The sequence below is a fragment of the Hetaerina americana genome, unplaced genomic scaffold, assembly GCF_022747635.1.
Source record: "Hetaerina americana unplaced genomic scaffold, ioHetAmer1.1.p SCAF_12, whole genome shotgun sequence".
Taxonomy (NCBI): Eukaryota; Metazoa; Arthropoda; class Insecta; order Odonata; family Calopterygidae; genus Hetaerina; species Hetaerina americana.
Window position 1 is genome coordinate 4,616,759 of NW_027286292.1, and position 26,956 is coordinate 4,643,714.

General features: G+C 35.5%; 1 protein-coding gene across 1 annotated transcript in view; it reads right to left on the reverse strand.

Annotated features, from left to right (window-relative positions):
• Positions 1 to 26,956, reverse strand: part of Cadps (calcium-dependent secretion activator 1) — a 368,169-nt gene that overhangs the window by 167,111 nt on the left and 174,102 nt on the right. The window contains exon 4 of the mRNA XM_071582912.1: positions 19,160 to 19,335. Coding sequence (XP_071439013.1) covers positions 19,160 to 19,335 — 176 coding nt within the window. The remainder of the gene's footprint in view (positions 1 to 19,159; positions 19,336 to 26,956) is intronic.

Genomic DNA, 26,956 nt, shown 5'->3' on the forward strand with positions numbered 1-26,956 from the left:
ATATCCTATGATGACTGCCTATAAATGTGAGGTCAAACAAAGATAGACAAGGCAGTAGGTAATAAGGTTTAGATAAAAATTATCCATGCAACTTATGCAAATTTAACACTTTATTTTCTCATAGAATATATATATTCCAAGGTAGAGGGACACCATGGAATCACTGAAGTTCAGAAACATATTTCTTCTAGTTCATGTAGTGATATCAACTGTCATATAAAGAACCAAAACTTTGGATTTCATTAATTCATCTTCTTGGTCAGATGCTTTCCTAAGCTGACACTCCTTTGCATCATTTTTAATTCATACAACATAAACTTTAATTCTAGTCTTGCTACAAAGAAAAGGTGTGAAGAATGCAAGAAATTATGCTCCCATTTAAATATAGAAAATCAGTACTTCTTCAGAACCCTTGGCAAAAGTCAAAATTAATAAACGTCCGTTTCAATCAAAGGAAAGTTATTGTGTATTGAGAAATAAGTATTGTGATGAATCAACGTCATGGATGACATGGTACTCAGTGGTGTCCTGAGCATGGACAAGCGATCGAAAGAGAAGGGTGTACCTAAAAATTCATTAAAGGATAGAAGTGATGGAAGATAAATAGCGTGTTGGAAAATGCAAAAGAGCTGTCACTCAAAAAACTCGAGTGCCCGTTAAAATGGCCGGAAACATCATTACATCTGATTCGAATAACGCGCCCTTTCAATGACTACGTCATTGGCTAAGATATGAAGTTAGAATATCGAACGACAGTGGCGCTGCTAGCTTTAGCAACGATAGTTTGAAACCCATTTTGCATTGATACATGTTTAAACGAGACTACCTAGGGCCTACGCGCATAGTTTGGTGTAGCTCTAGTGATTTGTCCCTAAATTCCATGGTGGAAGGTTGAATTGAATATTCCTTATACAATTCAACGCCGGCTTATTAAATGGGAGACTGATCGATCGATAGTTGACAAGACGCGAATTGTAACCATATTTAAATCATTCCTTACGAAAACCTCGTACACATCGCAGCAGCGTGAGCTCATCCAAGTAGAGCAGATAGGTAAGTTTTACATTTCTCATTATTATTTCAGTAAACTAACGAGGATCGATGAATAATTATTGTTAATACTATGACAGTTGTTTTTGCAGTAGTATTGTTTGATTCTGTGCACTGCACCTTTGTCATCAGTGGCCAATATGCAAATTCACGTCACCACACAAATGACAGCATGGAAATCTGCTTGGTGTAGAATAAAGAAGGCTTTATTAGGCTAATTACATAGGAAATATATTTAATGCACAAAAAATTGACCTAGCAACTGTTGCTCATGACCCGAGAGATCACATTGCAAGGAGGGGGGGTGAAGCTTCGTTATTATCGATTTGAGGCGCATCAGTGAAAATTTCAGCGAATCAAAGCATATGCGAGATTCGTAAACTGCAATTGCAAATTTGTTTGCATACACGCACATTTTCTTGGATTACGAATTCCTGGATCAGTGTAAATTAGTAATTTTTGAGTAAAGTAACAAACATGGAAGTGTGTGACACATGATAACCGATGTTTTCAAGGACGCTAGTGATTGTAAATACCTATTAGATATCATTTAAACAGTTTTCTAGTAGTGATCGCATGTACTATGTCCATGACTGATTAAATGTATTCATAGCATAAATACTTCGAAACACCCATATAATAGTAATAGTGAGCAGATTAGCTCGGGATCAAAACTAGATTTATATATGGACGGTAAAATCTTCAATATATTGCTTCTTACTGGGACAATAAGCAATTGTGATGTTTTAGTAACGTCAAATATCTACTTAGGAAATCCTCGACAGTATAGTACGCCTCATGCTCAACTACTCAATGTTTCAATTGGCTTTTGGTTTTAGAGCTGTTTCCAGTGCTCTTCCACACGTTTTCTATAAAATTATAACAAAATTGATGACTTATGAACTAAAGCCGAGGCAACGCTCATTATTAAATTTACGAAGCAGCAATTGTAAAACCCGGCCGGTAGCCGGCTCTTAAAGACGACCTTAATTTAAAGATGTTACATCGAAAAGTCAAGAACATGTCATTACAGCTTCTGAATTGGTAGTTCTAAACGCACGCATCAAGCGACGAAGATAAAACGGTTTTACCGCTATAGTTAGCGCATAATTTGACTTTCTACCACCAGCGGACTTCTGGATAAATGGTGCAGAAATATGTGTCCTCACGAAAAACTACATGATGTGCACAATTATATGAGGGTTGTAATAATTAAAAACATAACAGTCCCAACCTGCCTTCGCATCTATGCTAGTGGGGATGGCAGCGGAAATAGGTAACTAAAATTGGTCATTGTAGTCCAAATAAGTTTTAGATTACGTTTCAAAAATTAATAAGTACTTCAAAGTGATTGACAAACTGTAATACTTCATAACAGCAAACGAAATATTCATGAATGAGTGTTGCATTAATTTAATCACTTGTCATTAACTCGCGAACTAAGGTGCCATACTACCCTGTCCAATAAATACGAGAACTGAGGCCATAAAAACTTTATTTTGCAAAATTTAGTCTACATTGATTTTGTCCCTTTCAATCTTTTGTATCGCCAAATTTGTGAAGTGACCTTTAACCCACCTCTTACACTCCACAAACTCATAGCTAATGGCAAAGACAAACAGGATATACTTTTTAAATTGGGCATCTACAAACTAAACTGTGATCATTGCCACATCTTGTATGTCGGTCAAACTGGAAGGAATTCCATTTCACTAGTCATAGAACATACCATGTGTCGCAAAAATCTAAACTCCATTTCCCTCTTTGCAAAACATGTAAGAGATTGTAAATACAGAAGCAATTTAGTCTCAGAAATACTACATATCCTCCCTAAAAGATTATAAATAAGCACTCTCCAGCAAATCAATATTTGAAGGCACTTGGCAGTCCCCAAAACATTACTTTCCAAGAGACTGACCTGGAGGGAAAACAAATCTAACAGTTCAAAGTAGCCGTTCGCCCCCACCCCTCCCATGCCCTGACCACACCCAGTGCCATATCATAACCAAGGCACCACCGTCTTTCCATTCCCATACCCTGAGCCCCGCCAACTTCCCACTTTCCCTTTCTCTCCTGCATAGCCATCCCCTCTCCTCTGTCCTAAGGGTATATTCAACCGCTGCATGAGAACCAAACTTGCATCTGATGATGCTGCAAGTCGGTGAAATGCATTTACCTTAAAATAAATTCTATGGAATATTACAAACTCATTTTATCTGGACAGCAAAGTTATTGTTTAACAGTCCTCACATGACGCAGTCTTTCCCGGATAAAAATTTCCAGCAAAATTCTTTAATCATAAATGCTACATATTAGTCAATAAAACTGCCTCCCATATTTTCCTAAACCCTTCAGTAGTCCCGCAGGATTATTATGTATCCCCACAACTTTATTTGATCTCATTTCCTTAATACCTGCCTCTCTCTCAATAAAGCATGCCTGTTCCTAAGTTATCCACATCTACACCATATTCTCTTTCTAAGTCTGAATTTTGTGGACTAACATCTTCAACATATAGTTTTGCTATATAGGTTTATGAGGTCTGTCCACTAAACACATGAACTAAGGCCATGAAAACTTGATTTCACTAAATTTGCTCGACATTTATTTTTTACCCTTCAAAGTACTCTCCATTCGTTGCTATGCACTTATTCCTCCTTCTTTTCACTTTTTAAAGTACCCTTGGAAGTCCTCGGCAGTTAGGCTTTTTAGTTTTCTTGTCGATTCTTACTTCATTTTGTCCACATCTTCTCAGTGATGTCGCCTCATCACAGTTTTGCATTTTGGGAATAGGAAAAAGTTGCAGGGGGCGAGATCTGGCAAATGAGGAGGATGATCAAGGATGGTGATTGAGTTTTTTGCCAGAAACTGGCGAACAATCAATGCCGAAAATGCAGGTGCATTGTCATGGTGAAGGATCCATCCATCATGTTCAGTTAATAGAGTGCACTGTTTATTTTTCTAAATTTAGTTCATTAGCTATCATTCTGACAGTTTTTTGACAATCTGTAAGGACAAAGGACTGCACACGATCAATGTTATCGTCAACACAGGTGGTTGAAGGTTGTCCCAGCCTTGCATAATCCATGGCATCTTGTTGGCTATCTTTAAAATGCTTTATCAACTTGAAAACCGATGTTTTCTTCAGAGCATTATTGCCGTAAACAGGTGTCAATATTTCAGTAATTTTGCAATGCCTTTTACTGCACTTCACCAAAAAACTTGATATTGTTTCGTTGCTAGGTGATTTCGTCAATTTCCATTTTCGACAATCAGTAAAAACAAGGACAACAGACTCTAACATAACTGGCACCATACACATAGCTCACGATCCACGGAGTACAGATGGCTCATTGGGTCTCAGGCAACTAACACCGCTGGTGAGCAGTCATGGCTGCCAGATTGCACCAGTTCACATATTTTTTGGGCAGACCATGTATTGACTTGCACGGTCACAACCTAACTTCCTCAAATATTGAATGATTAGGTTAAGATACCAAAATCTATTCTCAACGAATTATCTAATGCGTGACCTGATAATATTTATTAGGTTTGTGCGTGCCTGTGTAATGAAAGACAAAATGAAAGATTAATAACCTCTAAATTGTATTGCAATCGTTTTTGGGAAAGGTATACAGGTAAACTAATGATAACAATGTTAATAATTTCTACGATTTTTTGTATAGCTATTTGTTAACAAACAAAAATGGCGAATAACAACTCAACAGCTACAAGCATGTGAACATTTGACTGTTGGCTCATACAGCACCTAACCCCAAAGTAAACACAATATTTAGTCTCATTTATGGAGGCTTGACTTTTTGAAGACCTAAGGCACAGTAGATTTTTGTCATTGTACTCTTATATCTCCTCTCTGTTCCATTTAACTTAGGATAAATATAAATGAAATAGCAAGTTAATATCAATTTTTATAATTTTGAATTGCCCTAGCATATAATGCTTTATAGGTGGAATAATTATTCATGAAAGAAGAAGTACATAATGTTTGTGTACCATTTTTACATAGAAATTATAGTATATATTGAGAGTTTTAAGGGACATTTTTATATTTACATTTAATGCACACATTCTGCCCCACATTATGGACTGCACATTCATTTTATGTAGATGTGCCACTAAACAACCCATTTATACACATACATCGCAACACATACATTCATTTTATGTACATGAGCCACAAACAAAAATCTCTACCTTGGATGGACATCCCAACATCCAAATTTGTACTTTGAATTAAATGAAGACTTTGGAAATAGGATAAATTGTAAACATTCAATAAATTATTCATGCATCTTGTGTCAATTTTACACAACCTGTAAGCACATCTTTCCACTCATATAAAATCAGATCAATGGCATATTTATCCAGGATGAATAAGTATTTGAGGTAATTTTGCTGCATGCCCAACGCAATATTAAAAGTCATCATGATGATATTATTGCTATTTTCATAGCATGGCTATAAACATGAACTCTAGGAGTAGTACCATTAGGTCTCTAAAATTAATGAAAACTGTACTTAAATAGATATATGTATATAACCAGTTGAATTTAGTTTAGAAAGTAATTAACAGAGAGATTGAACCCACAAGTTTTAGGACTGAACTCTCCTCTCTACTTCAACAAATGTTTTAATGAAGCAATTGGTGATCTCATGTGAAACATGGATCATTCATCAGTCAATAATACTCTCCTACAAAATACTTTTTCTTTCATTACTTCCATCTTCAAAAGGGGAAGGGTTACAGCCTACTAGAATGTTTAAAAAAATGTAAAAACTCCCATTGCAACAACAGTAATGGATTATCCACTACGCTGATTACAGATTGTGCCAATACTCTTGATAAAACTCTTGCTTTTATTTTCAATTCATATTTTCAGTCGAGTATTTTGCTTTTCCTTGAAGCTTTAAAGATATAGAAAATTACCCCATCCAGAAAAAAAGGTGACAGATACTTACCATCTAGTTATTGACCTGTATCTATCATTCCAGTTGTTGGCAAAAATATTTGAATCAGTAACTATGACCAAACTCTATGACCATTTCCAAAATAAGTTTTTATGCCCACACAATTTATCTTCTACAAACATCAAAGGCCGATCTCTTCCATTGTTAGACATTTTGTTGATATAATACTAAATGCTTTCCAAAATATATCATCAATTGGATTAACTACCAGAGGTCCCTACACGATATTTGATTGGGTCACTCGTCTGATTATTCTTTGAAAACTGCAGCACCATGTTATGATTATATTGAATTTAAGTTTCTCTTTCCTGCCCTCTCAGAAACACTTTCAATGTGTCTTTTTATAATGTAATATGTCTTTGGCTGAGAATGTTAGCCACAGAGTACCTCTAGGTCAGTGCTTGGACTTCTGTTTTTGTGAATGATTATTTATTTTCCTTTCACTATTCCACGTACATCTTTAACATAACTGGTGATGATAAAATCTTCACACATAAGCTAAAGGAATTGAACAACTCCTCTGATTCCATCATGTCAGTGGTACTTATGTGGGTCTCTGTGAACTTCTTGAGTGTAAACTCAAAACATTGAGTTCTGATTTTATTATGTTATCCATCAACAAAGACAATTTTATGTTAAATTTGTGTAATGTCTTATATATTATATTATTATTGAAAAAGATACATTCATGGGCAATAAAATCAATTACTCAACTATGAAACCACCCCTTCATTAAATCATTTTTATTTTTTGGGAGTCTACAGTTTAAGGTAGATTTTGATTGAACACCGACAGAATGCTGCTGTATTTCTTATCCTAACCCAATAAGATACAAACTGAAACGCAAAACTATAAAAAACCCTTCTTCAATTCCGTATATTTTCTGCCTAAATTTCAGCCGAGATGCCTACTCTTTTCCTCTCCTCCCTTGCCTGCCCAATGTTCTTATCTATATCTCAGTCTTCAAAATCCATCACTGGCCAAAATACCCGGCATCTGTTTCAATGGCTGACTCTACCATTCTATTCATCCTATAGATGATGGCAAAGGTAACCATTGAAATTTCCATGTTTTTCGATGTAAATCTGAATTAAACCAGAGAACATTTTGAGAATGCTCTTCACTGGGAAATCCTTAAATATTATGCATGTATCCAGTTGACATCACACTTCTTTATGTTTAAAATATCAGACTCATGATTAAATAGTGATGACAATTTTAGGTTCTTAATTGCTTTAATTTAGAAACTCTTGTTACATCCTTTCCATTGAAAAAGACATATGACACTCATTATTAACCCAATGACCTAATTTTCAAATTGATTGCTAGAGCATTACATTTATTTGTTTTTAATACACAGCTTTGGGATATCACAGAAAGATCAATGAATTGATATTGAAATTGAAACTAATATACAGTTGTGTTATGATAGATAAAGGTAAGGGAAGCATGATGGATATATGTGCTAATATAAAATAAGGAAAAACTAAATACAGAACAAATTCTGGCCTGTATTATGGCAATATTCACCGGTGAAAATTGTCAGTGAGGAATTAATTATATCATAATAAATAAACACAATATAGGAATAATGAAATTAATATTCATCCGGAGCATGCATGACCATGGGAGGATGTGTAAATGGAGCATTGATTACTATCTACTCAAAGTAAAGCTAAATTGAAAACTGTCTTGCCACTTATCTACTTTACCTTCCTCTAAGAGATACAAGCTATCAAGAAAGGCAAGAAGTAACTAAGTGCATTATCACGGAAAATGTATTTTACTGCCTGTATTTCTTGTAAGAAGTTTCTTCCAGTATTTTTTTTCCTACTTTTGATTCGTGGGTCCAAGATAAATTTGACCAATAACGATGATTATAGGCAACCTACTACAAGATTTAATACTATAAATATGGTTCTTGCAGATGGAAAAATATTGTGAAAACACTGTGTTAATTCAACACTTAAAAATATTGTTGACAATAGGAAAAAATTGTGCTTTTCTTTGCTAAAAAACAAATTAATCTTGAGGATTCAAAAAGGAGAGTTCATTTGTTTCCTAATCACAGACACTTGTTTTCAAAAACTATTTTGATCCACATAAATTGAATCGGTTTATATCACAGCCATAGTTGATGCAATCTCGGTTATCTGTGCCTGATGCACTAAAGCCTGCAGTATAGTATGTAGTTATGCATATATAAATGACCAGAATATTGAGTACATGGTTTCATATACTCAATATTTTGGTTGGCCAATTTATTAATCAAAATATCTTTAGGTACAGATGTTACCTTATGCACATAATAGTGACAGAGTGCAGGTTTGAAAGTTGAAATTTAATTAAATCCTCCGATACATTATTGGAAAATAGTTCCAGTAGTACAGGCTACCCAATGTCAAGCTGTTTCATGAAGACTATTATTCAGTGCATGTTTGATAGCCTAATAATTTCTGAAAGTTTGGCAGAATACTTCATAAGCTAGGTTACACTTGCATGATGGAGTGAACAGCACCTTCCCTTAAATTATAATTATAAAAATTATATTACGCAGGTAGAAAAAATTAGTGACACTGCAATGCATAATGTACATATTTTCATGAAGACAGTTGATTAATGGGGTTTTTCATTATGTGAGATTATTACTTCCCTTTCATTTCAGATAATCAAGAGTCTACTATCTCACTTTGGTCAAACAATTTAATCTCCTATGCACATGTGGGTCACAATTGCTCATAGTTTCTCAGAACCTAAGGGGATTCAGGTTTTATTAAACATTTGAAAAAGGACTGATAATAATACTGATAAAGTTATTATATTAGTGACTTCTTAAGATGTGAAGCAAATCACATTAAAACCTGCTAGGCATATTCTAATTAATAAGTTTTACATGTGCTCTGGCACAACTCTGTAACTTTAAACTATGTCTCTGAACTCATTTGGTCACCTTGGACTCAAAATGTTTTCATTTCTCATATCTTTCGGTCATTTCATGTGAAATCATGAATTTTACAATAAAATTGGAGGTGCTACTTTATTAAATTTACTGAAATATGTAATGTGGAAATAGCACCATGTTTGAACATATGAAATAGAATGGAAATAATTTTTCCCACAACCCAGAACTAGGTTGGAGCCATTTTTACTTATGCACTCATGCTGATTTCCATATTTGCAGAGATATAAAAAATTTCCAATAGCACAATTTCTAATGAGCTTATTATAAGATAGTTTACCGTTCAAGATAGGTTTTGGATGGATAAATACTGAAAAATGATACAATTCCTTTCCTCTCCAAAAAAGCACAACCTTCAATTCCTCATACTTCCTTCCTGCCTTCATTCTGTCCAACATGCCTATCCATTTCTTACCCATTTCTTTTTCGCCTAACTTCTCCACTTTATCACAGTCTTCAACATCTCATCACCAATTGCATTCCTGTTCATCTGCATTGCCTGTATCCTTTAGATATCTACCGAAAATCTTTTCTCATCCCCATCATTCCTAGTGCTCTTTCATTTGTTTTCCCTTCTGTCGATTACACCTTTTTCCATCGTTCCCTGCAGCTAACACCAATCTGATGAAATCCTCCGGCCAAATTTATTCCTTGTAAATACTACAATTTAGTCTATAAAAAATCTGCCATCCAAGTTTTCCTAAACCCATAATTCATGTTATCTACCCCTCTGGACATATTTGATTTCAAATTCCTTCAATATCCTTTCTATTTTGCATCAGTGTGCTTGGATCTAAGCTATCCACTTCTACGACATATTCTCTTCGTATATCTAAGCTGGTTGGTCTAATGCCTCTACCATATACGAGGGCGGTTCAATAAGTACCCATGTTTGACGACAAAGGGCATTCCTGAGGGGAGTTTGTTATCATTGTGTGCTGCCATCTATCAAACGACGGCGAAACAAATTTGACTGATTTAAAGATTAGTTTGGATTTAACAGCCATTCGAGTGAGACGTGTTTCGTGATTTACACTAAGATGGAAAAAGAGCAGTATCGTTCGGTAATTTGCTTTTTGTTTTTGGATGGGAAGAAATGTAAGGATATAAAAGCAAAGTTGGATGCTGTTTATGGGGACACTTCGCCATCTATGACCACAGTTAGATATTGGTTCAATGAATTTAAGCGTGGGCGAACATCTGTTTTTGATGAGGGGCGACCAGGATGCCTGGCAGATGTGGTTACCGAGGATATCATTCAAAAAGTCCACGCCATGATTCTCGCTGATCGATGAATGAATGTGCGCGAAGTAGCAGAGGCCGTGGGTATGTCGACCGGAACAGCAATTAATATTTTACATGATAAGTTGGTGATGAAAACATTGTTGGCCCGATGGGTGCCGCAATTGCTCACAGTGGACAACAAGCTGATCCAGCTGTCAACTTCGAAGCAGTGTTTGCAGAAATTTAAGCAGGATCCGAAGGTGTTTTTGCATCGAGTTATCACTGTTGATGAAACCTGGATTCATCATTACACACCAGAAATTAAGAAACAATCAAAACAATGGATTCTCCCAGTGAATCTGCTCCAAAGAAGGCGAAGATTGGCCGGAAAGGTCATGGCAATGGTTTTTTGGGATGCAAATGGTGTCATCCTCATAGATTATTTAGAAAAAGGAAGAACGATCACTGGGAAATACTACAGTGAGTTATTGGACCGCTTTGACAAAAAATTGAAGGAGACAGCCGCATTTGGCAAAAAAGATGGTGCTGTTTCACCACGATAACGCACCAGCACATTCATCCAGAGTTGTCGCCGCCAAACTGCATGAACTATGAGAATTGCTGCTGCACCCCCCGTATTCACTCGATCTGGCAACTTTTTCTTATTCCCTAACATGAAGAAATGGCTCATGGGAAAAAATTTAGCTAAAACGAGGAAGTTATCGCCGAGACAGAGGCGTATTTTGGAGAGTTCGACAAATCCTATTTTTTGGAGGGGTTAAAAAAATAGCCGGAACGTTTTTCCGTAGATTTTCCCTTCTTACTTGCCTTGACAGTGCCTTCACTTTCTTGAACAGTGCACCAATTTCACCTTTCCTTTTTAAGTTTTCCTTATCCTTTTCTCTTTTACCAAATTATGTTTATCCAATGAAAAAGAAAATATTATTATGGTCTCATTTCAAACTATCAGGGTCGTCCCGGAAGTACCCGACCCAACAAAGACAAAACAAAAATTTTGGAAAAAATGTATTTATTTTTCTAAATTATCTCCTTTCAGCTCTATACACTTTTCCTAGTGATGTTCACTAAGTTCGATACCCTTTTTATAATAAGAACTGTCTTGCTCCTCAAAATAGCCATTAACTGCCAATATCACTTCTTCACAGCTGGAAAATCTTTGACCACCGAGCCATTTTTTCAAGTTTGTAAACAGAAAATAATCCGAGGGGGCTAAACCTGGAGAATCGGGCATATAAGGTAGTATTATTTTAATTCATGAATTTTGGTCATTGCACAAATGGGTTTGTGAGCTGGTGAATTGTCTTGATGAAACAACACTTTCTTCTTAGCCAAATGCGACTGCTTTTGCCTGATTTCTTCACTCAAACATTGCGATAACTTTGCATAATACTCACCATCGATAGTTTTTCCTTTTTCAAGATAGTCAATGAAAATTATCCCATGGGTATCCCAAAAAACCGACACCATGACCTTGCCTGCTGATGAAACTGTCTTCGCCTTCTTTTGAGCTGGTTCTCCCTTTTGAATCCATGTTTAGATTCTTCTTTTGTCTCGGGTGTGACGTAATGGACCCATGTTTCATCCATGGTTATGAAACTGCACAACATTTCTGCTTTGTTGCTGTGAAACTTTGCTAAATACTCATTTGAAACATCTTCACGACACTGGTTTTGCTGGAGTATGAGCAAACGTGGAACCCATCGTGCATACAGCTTTTTTATGTCCAAATTTTCAGTTAATGTATGGCACTTTTTGAAATGCCTACTGTGTCTGCTAGCTTGTGCACTTTCAGTAGACAATTATCCATGATCACTTTGTGGATTTTCCTCTTATGTTTCTGGAGTCCTCACCTCATTTGGTCGAACAATGCTATGCTTGTCTTGACAGCTTGTACGGCCCCGTTTAAACTCTGCTGCCAATGTTATACTGTTGTAAACAAAGGAGCAGGCTCACCCAGAGTAGAATTCAGTTCAGCTTTTATATTGGTTGGGCTGAGGCCTTTCAAATGAAAGTATTGTGTCACATAACAATGACCAATTTTCTCCATTTTCACAAATTCACTGAAAACGTTCACTATTGATGGCTGCCAAGCAAATACTAAACAACGTGGCATCTTCAAACTTGAAACATATGTTTTATAGATTGCATACTTTCTAATACAGTGATATTTTTCAAACAATTACTGTTCTCTCTAGGTCAGGCCAGGTACTTATGGGACCACCCTGGTATATAAATGCTGTTTCTAACGATATGGCAAATAGAATCTTTCAATTGAGATTTCAAAATCGCAGTCATTTCAACTAAAATGAATGAAATTACATTATTCATGAAATTGACACTTATAATAAACGGGTGGTATCTTTAAACTGTATTAGACTCATTTTTGTAGCAATTCATTTATCTCCAGCACTATCCTCCTAAAACATCATAGCTTCATCTCATTATTTTTCCAATGAGAAAAAAAGAATTTGTTTAGGTTAAACAATGTTGCGGGAGGCAGCAATGAGAATTTGAATATTTTTGTTTTATAAAAGTACTTACTTTGTAGAGCTTTAGATAGTGTATATGTAATTTAACCGTTTGGTCAATAACCAGGTACCCGGGTATCCATTTCATATTTGTAGATAAAATTAATTGACATTCCCTTAAAAAAATTGTATGACCCCCCGAATCCCCAAAATTAAAGTAGTTTCACACCAATTTTTCGTAAAAATATTTTGCAATCAATGATTCAATACCACTTATTAACTATCAATTTTAACACCCCCTGCGTCATGACAGGGTACCCGGTACCCATTAAGGTCTTTGTGTATGAAAGCCAGTTTATACGCACTAAAGAGACAGTTTATCAAAGTGTTTATGTAGCTTGACTTTCGAATAAATAATCAAAAATATCAATAGTTATTTCCTTCATTTAAACAACTTTTATAAACAATAGTAAAGATAGTAGGTGAAAAACATCATTCCATGTTTTATTTTAGTTATTTTTTCTTTTATTTATAATAACACAGTTCCATATACAAAAACTAGCATTTAATTATAATAAATAACAAACATTTAATTATTTTACACACTCCTCACATGTCATGGAGGTATTACAATGTTCATCACAAACTGGGAACTCAAATACTGAACATGACTTTAGAGTTTTGCGACGTTTTTCAAATTTGCTCAGGAGACAAATACGGCATGCACCAGTAACTTTTTTCCTTCCGGTTGATTCTAACTGTGCCTGAGGTTTCCTGGCTGTTGGCTGCGCATATGTATGTGTCTATGGTCGATCACAAAAACTTTCAATTGCCACTTCGGTTACGAATTGCCAAATGATTTGTGCATTATTTGAATGATTTAGGCAGTACACACCTCTCTTCCAAGTCGCAATAAAATAATCATCGTTCATGAGATTTTTTTGATAGCAATTTATTATTCTCCAAATAAAGAATATATGCTGCAAGGCAGGCGATATCGAGAATATTTTAGAAAAATGTTAGAGGCCACCTGCAAGTTGATCTATTTGTCATATATATACCAAGCATTTTATCCATCGTGTCCACTTCAGCTTTTGACCAATTACAAAATTCAATAATTTCGGGTTTTTTCTTTGTACCATCACCAATCATCCAGATGCATTGATGATAGTAGAAAATACTGTCTTGTTTTTTTGGCACATAACTGCACATGGTTAATTTTGCATGAAAGCCAAACTCAGTGGATAATTCTTCTCGTGTTTTTGATGCACCATTGCTGGTGGAATGCACGGCTTATTTTACTTCAAAGTGCCAACAATTGTTGAATGCCAGGATAGTGAAGATTTTTCCAATTGCAGAGTGGTGAAGTAATTATCCATTGTAATATTTCTACCAGATCCTTGCCGGTGCCACCAAGTCTTTGACAACTCTCTCACCAATATTTTTCTTGCCCCCGGCACTCGATTTTTAAGTGTAAAGCTGTCCAGCGAGTGTATATGAATTTCCAGCATCACATATCCACAATACTTTGATTCCATACTTGGCTGGTTTTAATGGAATATATTGAGTGAATTTAGTTCAACCCCAGTATGCAAAAAGTTGCTTGTCGATTGTGCTCTGTTGGCTTATAATGTTTGGCCAAATTACTATTGAGCATTTTCCAAAGGTCTCTTGTATTGGAGCAGCCTTATCACTCTCCATGCGCTGAGCACGAGTATTGGCATAATAAAATCGAATAAAACAAATGATTTTCCAGGAGCGACTGACCCCCATTGCTGCACAATACAATGGATACGAGTACAACTTCCACATTTCCCCTGAATTGTCAATATTTGAGTTATTGGCACCGGAGTTTATCAGAATAGCCAGGAATACAAAAAATTCCTAAAGCTCAAAATCTTTCCATACGAGTGGTTTTTCCCTGGATTTTTTCATTATATGCTGCATCTGTTGAACTTACTTTTTTATTCATATGATGCATAATGATATTAGCTATTTCCAGAGTGAAAAATAATGTGATTGCATTGCGAAATGACAGCATGTTGGTGTTCCTATTAGGTCCATATCTCTGTCGCATAAACTTATAAAACTTTCATCTGCTTTTTTCTGACTTCAGCAAATATTGAAATCATTATGAGTGCATTATTGAAAAAGGGCTCTTGAAGAATTCAGTAGTGGTCAAAAATGCTTAAAAATTCATATTTATGTATTCAAATACTTCAGTAATAGCCATCAAGAAAGTTAAAAGTGGTTTCCTTCAGCTATTTGAAGATATACAAATGATCCCTTTCCTTTTTAACAAGTATATTGATATTATTGGGTTTAGATGAATTTTCTTATAATAAAAGCTACCCTTAATATTATACCAATTTTAATTTTGGTTGTATATTGATGGGATAGAATCTGACCAGCAGAATTATGTCTTGTTTAAGAGTTTAAATATATAGGATTAGTCAGGTATTGGAAATCATGAACAAGTAATCGCTATCATATTGTCGTGTCCCTCGAGGACAGCGCGACAAGGGACGTCTCAGAAAAGGATCTTGACTAACGCTGAGGAATTCCCGGATGACGAAGGTGGTCCAATTGGCGAGTTGGTACGGTGAAATAAAAGAGACGGGGTCTTTCGCTAGGAGTTTGTATTTAAACAAGAGCGACTCCGGCGCGAGTATCTCCTCCTGCGGCGAACCCCGGGTCAATCGACGAGTCTCCGCTTCCACGGCTCTCGGCTCCCCATCCCGACGTGTACGCGGCCCCTCGATGAAAAGACGCGAAGCAGAGGCTCCGCGGGGTTTTTATTTGACCGCGGCATCCGGCCGCGCCCCGGATTCAGCATTCTACTGCGCTTTATTCCCATATTTAGTCATATTCGCGAGCTGTGGTCGCATGCTTGCCTCCTCCTCCCTCGAGGCGACGCAAGCATCCGGTTGACAGGCAATCAGTGGAAAAATCCCAACATGTGAATTGCGCAGCAAGCGAATAGACCTCCTCGCGAAAGAGAAATGAGCCACGTCGGGAAAATTAGGCCGGGACATAACAATATGATACATAACTCAACAGAGTATAATCCTAATGCTGATATCATTTCAGTTACCAGAAATCTTACTGAATTGAGTGTAATGATTCAACTATGAAAGCATCAATCAGTCCAGTTAATGCCTACATTTTCAAGCAGGTGAATAAACCATTTATGGATTAAAGTTTAACAATCAATTAATAAATATAGTTAGGTTAATAAGTGTCACAATCTCAGTCAAAGTTTGAAGGAAAAGGCAAGGAGAACATAGAGAGTTGCTGACCCATCACAACTTGCAACACAAACCTAACCCACAACTGTACCATATGTTACGGGAATCAGCATATTTATCACTCACTTTGATTCCCACTACCCTTACATCCCTTCCCACAAACGGATGTCTCTAATTCCATAACTTAGTTGTTGGTGCATGGAGCTACCATTGTTATATACGTATGGTATCACTTACCCCGTTTTTCCTATTTCCAGACAAATAATCAAAGGAAAATATTTTAACTAATAAATCTAAAATAAAGTAATCAGGCAAAATAATTACTTGAACAAAGTGAGTACATAAAGTTAACCATTATTATGGCCAGTATTATGACACCGATAAGTCATTGCCTTTGACTACCTGATGAGCATACAAAGTGTATTATGAACCTTTCATGTGGTAAACACTCACTTTATTTAGCTTTAGGATAAAACCTGTAATAAGGACTCAATTGAAAGTTATTCAATTAATATGACTGGTTCCCATTTTAGGAAGTATAATATGTTAAAAAAAACATCACTGCAGAAGGAAATGGCGCTTTACGATTATATTTTTTACTCTAGCCATTAACATGGTAAATTTGGGACAAAAGTAAGCTTTAACTACCTGAAGAATAAAAAGTGTATTGTAACTTTTGTTAAGACCTTAGATACTATTAAACCCCCAGGTTATTTCGATTCAGGATAAAGCCTCTAATAAGGACTAAACTAAGGGCTTTTTCCACTTCAGCAAGTTTAATATGGAACATGATACACAATTCATGATTCAATCAATACATTTCTTTAATGAAATTGATTGCGTGTCATGAGTATATAATAATAATTTATAATTTTACTAATGCATACTTTTGGATGAAAATGGTTGGTTTACAGTGATGAACTCAGGAAGTTGTGTAAAGTCTATAAATATATGGTATTCCAGTGAAATTTAACTTACTAGGAAGCAAAGTAGTATCATTACTACAAATTATACATACTTATCCTCTTCTTAAACTGTAAGCATTAGCATGAAACCATAGTGATATAGTTTATTTACGGTTATGGATAGGTAGGTATTTGAGGTAATATTGTTCAACAAATTCATTAAATTGTATTGGGAAAGTTTTTTTTTTTAGTCCAAGGATAAGTAGGTATATAGTGCAGATTTATTCATGTTGATGTGACTTTTCTTCGGTTAATCTTGTTAACTCTTTCATGACTTCATATTTGTATGATATGTAAAAGTTTTAAAACACCATCCAATACCTTTAGAAACGCAGTCTGTATGTGATGTTATGAGGAATTAATAATGATATGGAAAAGATCCAATCCATTTAATTTGAATAATTTCATATGTTGATGCATTTACAAAATTTAGCGAGCTTTTCAATTGTATATTAGCAATTAATGTATGGTGACAAGCTTGCTTTACACTTAACACAAATGTAGGTCATTAATTTATCTCTGTTTTCAGTGGCATTAGTTCAATTAAACATTTATATAATACTCTATTATTATAAAATTATATTTCGATGAATAGACAATAGCCAAGACAAAATAATGCATCAATTAAGTATTAATTTGAGTGAATAACAGCAACAAAAAATTAAATGTCCCAGTTAAAGCAGAGTAAAAGCATATTATGCTATTACTATTAGTATATGTTATTGTTATCATATTATATCATTTTAATATAATTATAACTGTGGGGACTGAAACCTATTATAAATATTCAGAATTCTATAGAGAAAGAGCTGCCATAGGACAGTTTAAGGAAAAATAAAATCAGTTTTGATGAAAGTTAGCAATGAAGGTTTTCAAAAATTTCTTTCAAAAAACTGAGAAAGAACCACCTCAGGAGATTTTCTGGGGAAAATTTTATACTGGGGAAAAATCAATTTTCCCCAGTATATATTTAACATACACAATTGCGGAAATTGCTGTTAAACTCGTGAAACAGTATTAGGCCCTATGTTTCTGTTTTCAATACATTTGGTAATGCATTAGGCACCTTCACTTTAGTGATAGAGCATTTCTGAAAAATATTGTTTTTTGCACACTTAAAATAAAATCTCTGGATAATTTCTAATCACTTTCAAATGAATATACTGTTTTGGGCTGGGTTATGACTTCATTCATAACTAAGAATTATATTCAACTACAGTTTTCATGCAATAAATGTGGCAATTAACTATTTATATTAAGAGTTTTGCAGAATTAGACTGGCACACTACATTACATTTTCCATGCAACACATGTTCAAAAATATTTTCAGATATTTGCTCTTTTTGCAAATAGGGTTAAAACATATTTGTGCAGAGGAGATTACATGTCAAATTTCTAATTACTTGGCACATTGTCTTGCAATCATTCCCAAATTCTTTCAGGCATTTGAAAGTCATTTGCTGAAATATATAAGTCTGTATTTTTGGTGTTTTATTCAGCAAAAAAATAAATTACATCACTATAGTATTAAGAACTTAATACATATGTACATTGTGTAGATATGAGTGAGCTGCAGTCAGTTTTTGATGTGTTTCTTTGAAAAAGTGAATGACAGTGATGCTATGTTCTGTGTTTTTCCAACACGAAGCATAACATCATCACTATGAAGAAAATGGAATTGCACCACACTATGATCAGGAATTCTTCTGCTGAGCATAAACTTGGTAAGGATTAATAATTTACCTATATATTAAGCACATGCAATGATTAAGGCACACAGTAAAGCATGCCATAGGATATCTAAGTTAAAGCTTTAATTAGGCATCTTTATTATCTGTGCTCCTAATAGTATAACTAAGTAAATAATTTATGTTCCATTTGATATATTAAATGATGGCAAGCATATTTACTTCTTAAAAAGTTACCCAACACTTGAACATTGTTTAGCATAGTTCATGAAATTAAATACTATTACCACATCCCACCTAAATTATAATCTTTCTTGTTATACGATCAGTACTTGAACCTCGCATTAGATGGATTTTATTAAATGTTCTTGCTAATTATTAATCTTCATTTAGTTCATCTATTCAAGGACATTCAAGATTCTTTTAAAGGAAAACCTTGACCAAAATGACAACAATTTTGAACACCCAGTATTCATTGAAGTCACAATTTGTAGTTCTCTTTTGAGTGTGAATATGTTTATGGAAAGAATCGTGAATGAATTATTACCTGACTCTTTTCTCAATATTGTTGCGGAAGACCTCTCTGAAGTCATACTGGGAACAGGCTCCTGACATCACCATTTTAAGGACACGATCAGAACGAAGGAACACTTCATAGTAACTTTGAACTGCATTCTGGAAGGCTTCATCTGCCATTATTTGGGTATCACCTTTCAAGAAACTCTGTAAAAGACAAATTTGGCCAAATATAAACCCCATTCTAGAAGCCTTGAGTTTTATATTAAAGTGTATCGCAAAATTAAATTGATAAACTTTCCTTAAATTTAGCGACCACAAATATTTTTCATTCTGAAAATCTCATGTGCCTGGTTGCCAAGACATTGGGACTCACAAATTTTAAATTAAAACTAAAAAAAATAGTAAAGAATAATTAAGAAAACAAATTCACAGTGAAAAGGTCATTTGCCTACAATGGCATCTGCACTCAGATCCCTCAGATGGTTTAACAAGTCAAGCAACTTGGTCATCCTCTTACACAGTGAATTTCTATTTAAGATTCTGTAACATTACTGCGAATGTCTCCGTGAATCAAGGTTGGAATTCTGGTACAGAAGGATAACTTATGGACTCTGAAATTATCACATTTGTGTGAGCACAAGCAGGTGACACAACTGCAGTTACTGATATTCGCTTTCTGAGAGTTTCATTGAATATGTATGACTGACTCGCTTATTTATCAAGGAACCAATGAAGATTCAATGATGGCAAGTCAAAGGCACTTCTTATGAGACCCCGGGGGAATAGGAGGAAAACTTGAGATGCTTGAATTGTCACAAGCTTACCACTGTTTATCATATTCTATTTACCCACCATATACTGGTATACTGAAATTAACTTTGTATCAAGTCAATAATCAAAAAACTATGTACATGATTTTTTACTATCAATAAAACTTTTTAATGCAGAAAGCTGCTTATTTACTACTTATCCTTGACAACCTGAATAACTCGTGCATTTCTGGGAAAAGTGAAGAAATTAATATTATAAATTAATATGATTGTATGGATGAAAAGTTTTACTCCATACAGGATGCAGCAAAAGTACTTGCTTTTTTAAAGGGGTTTTGCTTTATAAAAAAGGAAGTTAAGTTGCCGCACCCCGTATGAATTTTCACATCAATTACATATGTTATGAAATTACGAGGACTGAACGAGATGGTTTATGTTCACATTCTTCTTGCATCAATAGCACACACAATCACTCGTAGTTTTTTTACAACCTACACATAAAAAAATCTGCATACATAAAATCATTCACTTTCTTTTCCAAAATCATGACAACTGGTATTCAACATATCAACTAAATTTTGGTGCAAAACCCAAACACTTAAACTTAATGGTGACATTTTTCAACAAATTAAACACTTATTACAAATAAAAATAATTATAAGTTATAATGTGTATAGGAGAGTACAAATTATTAGGGTGAATAATTTTTACTTGGTAAATATGGATCTGTAAAACTTTGAGATTTAATTAGCAAACTGACTGAATGATTTCAATAGATGTTTACAAATTTGACTGATCGAAATCAAATATCATCTACATTCATTGGCATTTGCATAGTTTCAATTCTACCTGCATTTACCTATGAAGATTTAAGTATTATGTATTTTCGAATTGTAGGTATTTAAGTACAAATTAATTAGATTTTATTATCACTTATGAAAAGAAGGCAAGTGAATGTCATCATTTGCCAATATTTTTTATAAGTTAAAATGAGGAAATAACAATATTGCTTGGGCTCAATTAATTGCAATTTTAGGTAAATATAATCATCATAATTACAATAATTTCATTAGTTCTTGTGTTTTCTCCATCCCATCCAAATACATATTTCACCAAAAGAGAACTAAATTGTAAATACACTGACAACTAAATACACATTACAAAGTTTCATAACTTTCACGGTGATTTAAGAATCCAAATCAAAATATAAGATAGAATTTTTGTGGGTCAAAAGAAAGTTTACGAGCTCAATTCTTTTATTTTTCTTTAGTCAAACTTTGATAATTACAATATCGGCATAAAGGCACATGGATGCTCCAACACTGTTTAAAATGTATTCATCAAAATTTTATTTGGTTTTTTATTTTGAGTTTATTTTTCACATTACACTGTGGCCACCATTCCAGTGATCAGTACATCTCTCAATATACATCAAATTCAAAATTGGTTAAATTTTGAAGTTTCATTTTAGAGTACGGATTATTTGAGAGTTGACAGTCACTTTAAAGGTTTTTCCTTCGCATCCTATTTATTATTTCTCATTCCAAATTCCCAATTCTTTGCCATTGGTTTAATGAATTCAATAAAGAATTTAATATTTTAAAGAATTAAAATTATAAATTCAATATGCCATCTACTCCAACCACACTTGACAAACTATGCCATATATACCATGCTCCATAATCTCATTTCCATTTGCCAAATTGTGGAAATATTCTGACTCCATTCCTAGCTCTCGATCATCATTCTTTAGAAATTTTAAATGCAACTGAAATTAATTCAGCAGAATATTTCAGATAATAGGTTAAGATTTAGAGAACACTCAATTTTTATTGCACTTATACTGCTAATCAGCAAGGTTTTTAAGTAACCTAATCTGTTAGCTCAGCCTGAACTCATAGATGTCTGCATACAGACTGTGCAAGTATGGATTAGCGATGAGATGAGCAGAGCTAGGGAGGGAAGTAAGACAAGGCTGTCCATCATCACCTGTTCTTTTCAATTTATACGAGAAGGAAATGGTAAGGGGGGATGGGAAAGGCTGGAATTAGGGGTAGAAGTAGGTATTGAACTCATCACATCAGTTAGATTTGTAGATTTTCAAGCAGTGGTTAGCCATTGAAACAAAGGGTTATAAACATTACTCAGTGTATTACAGAATCAGCCTGATCAAATCAAAAGAAAAAAATGATAATGAGATTCTCAACATATAGGGAAGCCAAGATAAATATATAAGATTGGAGACATAAACTAGAACAGGTAGAACAGTTCACCTGTCTAGGAAGTATTTGAGGAGAAGATGGATACAGTAGTAAGAACATTAAAAAAATAAATGTGTAAGGTAAAGGAGCTTTTACTAAGAGGAAGGAGTTGATGGCAGTTACCTTTAGTAAGATTATAAAGAATAGAGTGTAATGTTGCACGGATCAGAAACTTGGTCTTTGAGACTAGAGGGGAGATGATACAATGGATGGAAAGGAAAATAAATAAAGTTTTGCGGATGGCAGTAGAAGAGAGATGGGCTCGGAGAAATTCAAAGAAGACTCGTTTGGTGGATGCAGGAGACAGAAAAGCAATATGATGCTGAAGATGGTAATACATGGTAGAAGGTTGAGAAAGCAGGGAGATAAAGGAAAAGAATAGGCATTCATTCAAATCGACTACAACCAACTGGTTTGCAGTGTTTTGGGAATCAGATTTTTTTAATCTACCTACTTTCCGAGGGTAAGCAAGGGCATTTGAATCGATCACTTTTGTTAGCAAAATCCCCAAACCAGTAGTGCATTAAAATTTTTAACAAATAGGGTCATCGTCTGCATAAAAATTAACAACTGAACATAAAATTTTGGATTTTAATTTAAAAATTATGCTACTCTTTGAACTTATTTTTTGCTACTTATTTCTCAAAAACTCAACTTGTTAACTAACATTTTGCAATTTTTTAAGAGTTAATGTACTTAATAGTTCTTTAGCTCATGAGCTCCTAAGCCTGATAAATGAATAGTGTAAATGCTTCTCTTGTACTACGAGGGTCATCCGTAAAGTAGTACCCGTTCGTGCCGCATGAAGTGCTGACGACGCGAGTAGCCGCTGGACGAGGTCAGATAGCTTCAGTGGCTTGTCTGCCTTCTCTGAGCCAAGTTGCGTGACGCTAGCATTGCCTGTGTTGTTTCTGTGATTGTTTACAATGTTTAAAAAAATTGAGAACGCCGCCAGTTGTGAAGTGAGGGCAGTGATTAAATTCCTCAATGCAAGAAACGTTCGCCCATGTGATATTCATCGCCAATTAAAGGAGGTGTATGGAGACAATGTAATGGACGAGTCGTCTGTTCGGCGGTGGTGTCGCAACTTCAACATGGGGAGGGGGAACACACACGACGATGAGCGTTCGGGGAGACCGTCTGTCATTACAGACCAACTGGTGAGCTCAGTTGACGAATTCGTGAGGAACGATCGGCGCGTCACAATTGATGACATCTGTGAGCATTTTCCCAATGTTTCTCGAACAATTGTTCATGAAATTGTTAAACACCATCTGCATTATGCAAAAATTTGTGCAAGATGGGTCCCTCGCGTATCTCAATGAGCTGGCGGCGAAGGACTATGCAGCAGGAATACAGAAACTTGTCACACGTTATGACAAATGCCTTAATTTGCTTGGAGATTATGTTGAGAAGTAGTTTAAAGTATCCTCTTTCAAATAAAATTTTTTATGTTTGTTAATATTTACTTTTGTGTCTTTATTTCACGAACGGGTACTACTTTCCGGATGACCCTCGTACAATGACCTTTGTACAATATGTCATGACTAATCACAATTGACCTAATAACACCTTGTTCATTAATCAGCCAAATACAGCAGCACATACAGCATGATAGCAATGCATGGTAAAAATGGCAGTACACTTAATCATGGCCTCCAAATTTCATGTAAACACATAAGAAGAAAGTGATACTTTGCATAAGCAACCTATACAAATAGTATGAGAATAGCATTAGGGTAAAGATTTTGAGCTAAAGAATCTGTTAGCCATTCAGGTTTATTACAATTGTAAAAAGGAGAATTGGTTCATTTTATTACAATATTTCTTAAAGATAAGTAATATGCATTTTCTCAGGCAAACGATAGTGATTCATTCCTTGGGCTATTATTGAACTGAAGTATGTCAGACAGAATAGAATGGCATCACAAGCTTTTCTGCACAGCTGAGTATTGAGAAGGTTAGGACACCAATGCTGTGCAATGCATCAGAACCTTAACCGTGCTAATAATACAATTGCTCTTAGAAATGGTCAATGAGCTTGGTGAATTAGGTAGTTGGTTTGAGGACTATAATCTTTCTCTGACAGTCAAAATAGGGAAGTGATCCCTACTGCACAGATCTGGGTGAATGAACATTTTTGCTGTCAAAATACAGGAACAAATATATAGGTCAATGAAGGAAAATATCCCATTAAAACCATTCAATTGGCTTTATTATGCACAATTATGTAAAAAAGGTTCAACTAGATATAATATTCTCTCTCCTGTTGCTCTGTTATCCTTAAGCTTCTTGAGGAGGGATTTTGGGAGTTGAAGAAAAATAAAATAAAAATAAGGGCTGAGGCAACTCTAACAGGCAAGGGATGGACACTGGGTGGCTGGTGCAACCTTCGACAGATACATGTTGCACAAGGGACATCTTACCTGGGACATGTACTATTATTGCCACTGATTGAAAGGGAATGTTTAGCTACACTTGGGAGGTGTAATGTGCCACCATACTGCTACAGAACTTGCCAAAGACACCAGCCACACTGAGTTCCTCACCTCTTGCCTGCCGCTAGGAATCGTTCCCAATGGTCTCAACATTTCCTTACTTTTATCTGCGATTCTTCCAGATATCCACCTCCAGCTTAATGCCTTTTCTTACCAAAGTCTAAAGAATATGCCTACCATATCCTCACCCAATGCCAATCCATTTGTGAAAACATGTCAAACATTTTCCATTTTCAAAAAAATTTCCTTGACTGCCATTCAATTAATTCCACAACTTATCGCTATAATTTCATCTGCTCTACATTCCCTCCAACAAAGATGATGTCTCCTTAAAAAATTGTTGAATCTTTATATTTCCTTCTTCTGAGTAGGTCTCATACTTCCACACTGTCACACTTTCCTGCCACCTCGTCCTGAACCACCCCCACTCTTTCAGTACGTCCTCTCCCTCCTTCCAAAGGCACTCCAGTTTTTTCCTAGCAGCCAGCCACCACCAAAACATTCCACCACTTCCTCTCCCCCTGACAATTCTCATGACATTGTAAACCTTTCCGACACCAACCTCTCCAAAAGTGAAATTTCTATTCTTAGTGAAGACCTATCCTTCTCTCCTAAACCACAAGTTAACCACATCAATATTATAACTGATAACCTCGATCTCTGCCAAAACCCTCAATGATGCACCTTCTGGAAATCAAAAAGTAACACTTCCAACCACATAAATGCCAAACCGGCACTTGACAAATTTCACCCTGCTTCAACCCATGAACCAAAAGTCCTTACATGTACCCATCCAGTTGAAATTTTTACATGTCACCTTCATCACAAAGTCTCCAATAAATCCTTCATAGAATCTCTCAAGCCTAAAAATAACTTATCCACCAATGAACATCATGCCCTAAAAAACCTACAGTCTAACCCCAACATCAAGTTCACTACCGCTGGTAAAGGTTCCTCAGTAGTAATTTTGAAACCAAAGATTATATTTCCAAAACCATTGGTCATCTAAAATATCCAATCAAACCACTCTCACCAATGACCTGACACCCATTTTCTGAACAGATATTCAGTCTTTCTTCCTCCAATTTGGACCAGAAGAAGGCCTCACCTCGCAAGACACATCTTACTCTCACTCCTAAACCCTAGAACACCCCAGTTTTATCTCCTCCCAAAAATACACAAACCCAACATCCTTTGTTACCCTATGGTCTCAAGTTTTAACTCTCCCACCGACAGAATCTCTGCATTTCTTGACCTCCACTAACAACCTCTTGTATCCTCCTTCAAAAAAAGAGGCATACCACTTCCTCCAACATTTAAATTCTGTCTCCATTCCTCCACGTCCAACCTACTTATGGCCACCGTTGATGTTACCTCCCTTTAAACCTCCATTTCCCATGCAGGAGGCTTATCCTCCCTCCGACATCTCTCTCTATGTCTCTCACCCCAGTATCCTTCGACTGAATTTTTCCTCAATTTAGCTACTTTCGCCCTCACACAAAATGCATTTTTGTTTCAAAACTGTTTTTACTTACAAACTAAAGGCAGCAGTGGGAACAAGGATGGTGCCATCAAACGCCAATTTCTTCATTGGCTACCTTGACGAGATTTTCCTTTCATAACCACCTCTTTTCTGGGTCCACTACATAGACAACATTTTTTTTCTCTAGATAAACAGCTCTGGGTCCCTAAACGATTTTGTTTTGGCCTTAAATTCTTCATTCACTTATAAATTCACTTCTTCCATTTAAGACTCCACCGTCACCTTACTTGACCCAGACATCTCACTTCACAACAAATTTACTTTACCAGCTGTCAACCTAATCACCCCAAAAGCTTGATTCCCAATTCTCGATCTACGGACACTGGATTTGCAACGCCACCACCTCCATTAACAAATACATTCACAATCTATACAATACAATCCCATATCTGACACAGGACTCCACCTTTGCACCACTTATTTCCCACAATCCCACAGGCTGAAAACCTTTCTTAAATAATTTTATTCTAGTTTACAGTATAATGATGCTACCTCATCTCTACTGTCCAAATGCCCCTCTCGCATACAGACTACCCTCAGAAACATTCTGAGATCCATCATACGCCAATTTCTTAATGGGCCACCTTGAAGAGATTTTCCTTTCACAAGAACCTCTTCTATGAGTATGCTACATAGATGATTTCTTTTTCTTTGGATACATGGCTCTGAGTCCCTCAACAATATCTAATAGACCTTGAATTCTTCTTTCACTTTTCCCTAGCAAATTTCTTCATCTCACCACCCCCAATGTAC